Source organism: Etheostoma spectabile, chromosome 20, assembly GCF_008692095.1.
Source record: "Etheostoma spectabile isolate EspeVRDwgs_2016 chromosome 20, UIUC_Espe_1.0, whole genome shotgun sequence".
Classification (NCBI taxonomy): Eukaryota; Metazoa; Chordata; class Actinopteri; order Perciformes; family Percidae; genus Etheostoma; species Etheostoma spectabile.
Genome location: NC_045752.1, coordinates 25,188,041 through 25,193,485, shown reverse-complemented (window position 1 = coordinate 25,193,485; position 5,445 = coordinate 25,188,041). Strand labels below are relative to the sequence as shown.

Sequence of the window (5,445 nt, the reverse complement as noted above, 5' to 3'; positions counted from 1 at the left end):
GGGGCGGCCAGAGCTTTTTTGCAGCTCAAGTCGGTGGCGGTGTGTACGTACGGTAACCGTCCTGTTAATACATCCATGACGCTAACGGCTAACCGCCACAACTATGACAGATCGTGTACTGATGTATTAGCTAAGACAACGGTTAGCCTCTACCGGGAAGCTGGCGCTAGTTTAGCTAACAGCTATTTCGGCTAACAGGCTGACAGCTTGATTCAAATAACGTTACTCAAACGTAACAGCTGTTATAAATTTAAACAGTTAAGGGTCTTTTACATGCTGTCTCAGCTAACGCTAGTGGTTAGCCAAATTAGTTGTTAGCTAAACTAACGTTAGCTTTCCGGTGGAGGAGAACAGACTTTCTTTAACTGTCTATGGGAACAGATTGTGCAGTGTCGTAAATCCGAGTTCATAATTATATCATCTGTGCATGCGTGAACATCTTGCACATGCGCAGAACGGATCGTGCAGGCAGGACGGATTGTGTACCGACAGGGAGAGTTCATCCCAGTTCAAATATTAATTGAAATGCTGCTAAAACAATGTTTATATGTAACCTAGACATCTAAAACAGTGTGGCCCAATATGACACAAAATAAATTGTTAACATCAAGTTTCTTCAAGAGACATCTCACTTCTATACTATCTTTGTTGGGAGCTGCAGATGCTCAGTAGCGCGGTAAGATCCCATCAGCTAGATAACTCTTTCTCCAGCTTTTGTCAGTCCAAGGCAGGATCAGCTGGGAGACTTCTTCTAGATCATTATATCTTAAACAGCTCATACAGTGGTACCCTATTGCCACACTAGAGCACTGCGCTTCCAGAATGCAGAGGTACTTGTGGTTCCTAGAGTCTCTGAAAGCAGAAGGGGAGCCAGAGCCTTCAGCTACCAGGCCCCTCTCCTGTGGAACCAGCTCCAGGTCTGGGTTCAGGAGGCAGACATCGTCACCACATTTAAGAGTAAACTGAAAACTCCCCTCTTTGATAAAGTTTATAGTTCCAAAAATGAGTTTGGAAAAAGAAGGGGTTGTCTTATAATCAGGGTTGTCTTATGTTCGGGCCAATACGGTCCTTATATGAAGTTCTTACCTAGTACAGAGTTCTGGGCCGATTCGACAGTCATTAGCATCTTTCTGGGAATCCACAGGAATAGTTCCTCTGCCTACACACACAAACACACACACACACACACACACACACACACACACACACAATTTGAGTTGAAAGAAACTGTTTTAGAATGTTGCATGTAAAAGTTGAAGGCCGACTCATCTCGTTTGTCACTAAAGGCTGGCTTTGAATGCAAGGGACGTCACCTGTTTCAACAGCCAACATAAAGTCGGCAGTAAGAACAGAAATCATAGAGTCGTTGTTATGAAGATGATACACCACCCCGTCTTTTTACGATGGTGTGAACTGGCAGGTCTTTAAATGTTGCAGACGAGGGCATTGCAAGTAGTTGCCAAGTTTCAACTTCTCTTACTGTGAATCTTTGGTCTGAACAGGGCTTTACTCAACATAATGTCACTAACATGCTTCACATCTGTCAATAGGTTACAACAGGTGGCAAGAGCTCCATTCATGTGTACTGGGGAGACAAACTAGTATTGCTTTAAGTAAACATCTTATGTTGATTCTGTATTACACAGAGTCAATAGAGTGGTTTAAGTACTATACTAGAGAAACTTCAGTAATAAAAATGAATACCGCTGGTTTGAGCTCACCTTGATGTCTCTGGTGGCTTGCAGGCCGTAGCCCTCCGATCCAAAGTTGGCCACTGTGAAGCTATCACAGGAAGCCCCGTTTTCTTGAGCCCAGGACATCAAGTCTGGGAAGTAGTCCTCTCTGCTGCCCTCAAACACTATTGACATACCTTCACGCACACACACAAAAGAAAATCTTCAATTTTCACCACTAAACTGATGCCTGACTTTAAATGACATTAAATCTAATATTGCTTATTACTTAAAATGTATTTAGTACTGTGGTATAAAATAAAGATAAAAATGTTGTGTGTATGCACATATACTCACCCTTCTGTTTTTTGCAGATCTTCTCCACTAAGCCTCTGATCTGGATGTACTCCTCCCACTCTTTGCCAGCAGAGGGTGCTGCACTGCTGCATTCTGGGGAAATACATGCTCACCATAAACACCTCAACTCTGTCCATTTAAATCAACCTTACAGAAACACACACCTTAACCATGACATGAACCTGAAAATAACATACAAACCAAATCTAAACCATAACAACATCAAGAGAAACAAATACTTATCAGGCATGTTTAATGGCCTTACGAGCAAGATTGTTGTTGCTGTTGTCATGGGGGTGCTGGCCTACTTAAAATACTTAAAATTACTACTTAAAATTCTATAAAGAATTATGACGTTTCATTTGGTTGAATTGCTTTTCTGTTCTGACTTAATAATGTCTATGTCCCGTAATAGTAATTAAATAGCTCAATAATAACTTCTTGGAATGTTAACAAAATAAGCTGAAAGGGTATAAAATCCTGATGGAGCTAAGGTCTCCCAGTTGTGATGTTGCAATGATTCAGGAGACACACTTAAATGAGGCTGAATCTCTTAAAACTGAAATGAATATAGGTGGGAAACCTTGTCATCGGGTTTATGTCATATCTTGTGAGCGTGGTAAAGCATACTCAAGAACAAATTATGTAATTTCACACAAACAGATATTACTCTGCGCACCAATACAACAATCCAGAGGTATACAGACAGCTGTGAGCGTGAGACTAAACATAGGCAGAGGAGACGAATGCCACCTGTGTGTATAATACCAAGCAGCTACAACGCGCAGAGAAACTCTCCTATCGAAGTTAATTGCCGCTTCCCCAAATAAACGATGAGGGACCTGACATCGAGGCATGCGAAAGAGAGCCAATATTTGAAGAGAAATGGTTTGTGCATCAACGAGGATCTAACAGCGTGTGAAAAAGAGGCTCGGAGTCAGCTCTAGCCAGCAGTGGAGACGGCAAGGTAAGAGGGAACGAAGGCATGTCACTAATAACAATGAACTTTTACTTAGTCAAACAACTAATTGACAGAGCCACTAAACATTTGTGTTGATTAAATTGCAAACAATACCAGCTATATTTTAGTTTTAGATGATCTGATGGACTCTTTTTTTGAACTCAGCATGTTCTAAAAGGGTAGATGTTTTTCCTTCCAAAAGGTTGTAGCTTTTTGGAAAGTTATCTTCTTGAGCATTCAAGTGGCTGAACTTAAAGTCCTAAGTGAGGCGATTTATTATTATTCATAAATTATTTTACGGTAATTTACAGTTATTTTATTGATAGGAGAGGAAAAAGAGAAATTTTGGTCAATGGATTATCTTAATTGTTGAGATCAACCACACACAATTTAGTCTTGCTAACGGCTATGCCATTAACAACTAAATAAACAACGACCTTATTTGTCAAGACATTGAAACTACTACATTGGAAAGTTGACGAGGAATTCATGGAGATATGTGATGAATTGAAATTTCATGAAATAACTGATTTTATAAGGAATCTTTAAGATAAGAAGTCACCTAAGGTTGGTTTAAGAGGTGAGTTCTTAACAACATTCAATGTAGTTATTTCTTTTCCTGCTTGAAATGCTTCAAGAATCAATTAAAGCTGGTGAACTCCAAGCATCTTTAAAACAAGGTGTAATTATACTTATACCCAAAAACACACACATATATATATATATATATATATATATATATACACACACACACACACACAGGCCAAAAGTTTAGACACACCTTCTCATTCAATGCGTTTTCTAACATTTGAGTTAGAAAAGCAAAAATTAGGAATTTTTTTGACTAAAATTAAAGGAATGTATGTTGATGTTGATAAACACAGACTGGAATATGTCAATACTATTTCAAAAACACTTCAATTTGTTTTTCAAATGCTATAAAATTGAATGAGACACCCCAAAATTACCCATCAAAATCACCCCAAAGAGTGTTGTGTGGAATCAATTATGTTATTTTGGGTAATTAAAAAGAACATTGATATAGGAAAACGGGTCAAGGTTTTTTTATTTCAAAACTACCAGGCAAGTATATTATTGCAAGGGACTTTAATTGTGTTCTTGATCCAAGTGAAGATCACACAAGAACTAGGAAAGTATTACATCACTTTGTAAACAAAATGAACCTTGTGGATATACGGAGGCATCTGAATGTTTTTGAGGCAGCCATTATAACAGTACAGTTATATCAGATCACGCAGCTGCATCACTGGTCTATGTGGAGCCAAAGTTGCTACCCTAAATGGAAATTTTAAAACAAAATGAGCAGAGGAGTTTGCTAACCTAACGTCAACAAATGACTGCGGCACCCGCCACAAAGAGTCCATACATGCTTTGAACCTTCAGCGGTGCCTGCAGAAACTCAAACCCAGCCAGACTCTCCTCCTTTGCCAGGAGCTAGCTGGTAATATTAGTGTACGTCGCTGTGCCTCTGCTGCCGGACAGCAGCTCTGGTCTAGCTGGGTTCTAGCAACTGCGGTTTAGGCTGAATCCCATTCCTTCCCCTTACCCCTTCCCCTAGCTTTTGCGCGTTCACGCGGGACCTAGTGCTGTCCCAATACCTATTACAACCGAGGGGAAGGGGATAGACCAAGGGCTGTATAGCCCTTGAAACCTAGTGTGGACGCGACCTCACTTGAAAACACACAGGCATCAATGGCTGCCCGTCGACCAGAGAGACACATACATGTAAGTGCTTTCGGCTTAAATAATTGATTAAAAAGTCTCTCCTCCTGGCGAAGTAGTCTCCTAGTGCCTGGGAGTGAAGCAGAGGGACCGTGGGGTGTGCTAATAATAACTAGCTAACCTGGGAGTGCACGTAGACAATAAGATGGACTGGATTAAAAAAAAAAAGAAAAAGTATTTAAAATACTTTACAGGAAGGGCTAGAGGTCCGTCAACATCTGTAAGAATATGCTGAGGATGTTTTTTTGGTCTTTGGTGGCTAGTGCACTGCTAGCCGCCAACTCCTCCCTCTAAGTGTTACACGCTTAGTGTCAAAACTAGTCTCACAGCACGGATCTCCACATCACATCTAGATACTCTTGGACAATTATGTACAATAATTACTTGGTGCAATAATTTGTCTGCTACATGTAAAAAGGTGTTTTTTTTTTTTACTACTGCTCAGTGTACTTATTTGTTTGTACTGTATTTATGTTGACACTGCACTACAGTAGAATTTGTACAATCCATCTGAAACTATATTTTTATGCGATTACTTGTGATCTGATCACACTTACTTCTACTTAAAGAAGAACTCTCGCCAAAATTCAACCTAGGGTCTTTTTGTGAATGTACCCTAGTCAAACTTTCGATCAAAAGCATAATTAGGGCGGAAATGCCACTTTTAAGATTTAACATATTCTTGTTTTTTGGTCAAATGGCCTTTTGAAT

The 5,445-nt window shown here is 39.9% G+C and overlaps 1 protein-coding gene across 4 annotated transcripts in view; it reads right to left on the bottom strand.

The window, feature by feature from the left end:
• setd3 (SET domain containing 3, actin histidine methyltransferase) overlaps positions 1–5,445 on the bottom strand; it is a 74,318-nt gene that overhangs the window by 53,418 nt on the left and 15,455 nt on the right. For all 4 annotated transcript variants that reach the window (XM_032500655.1, XM_032500653.1, XM_032500654.1 and 1 more), the window contains 3 exons: positions 2,031–2,123; positions 1,722–1,870; positions 1,087–1,159 (listed from right to left, as the gene is read on the bottom strand). In XM_032500655.1, the coding sequence (XP_032356546.1) occupies positions 1,087–1,159; positions 1,722–1,870; positions 2,031–2,123 (315 nt within the window). The remainder of the gene's footprint in view (positions 1–1,086; positions 1,160–1,721; positions 1,871–2,030; positions 2,124–5,445) is intronic.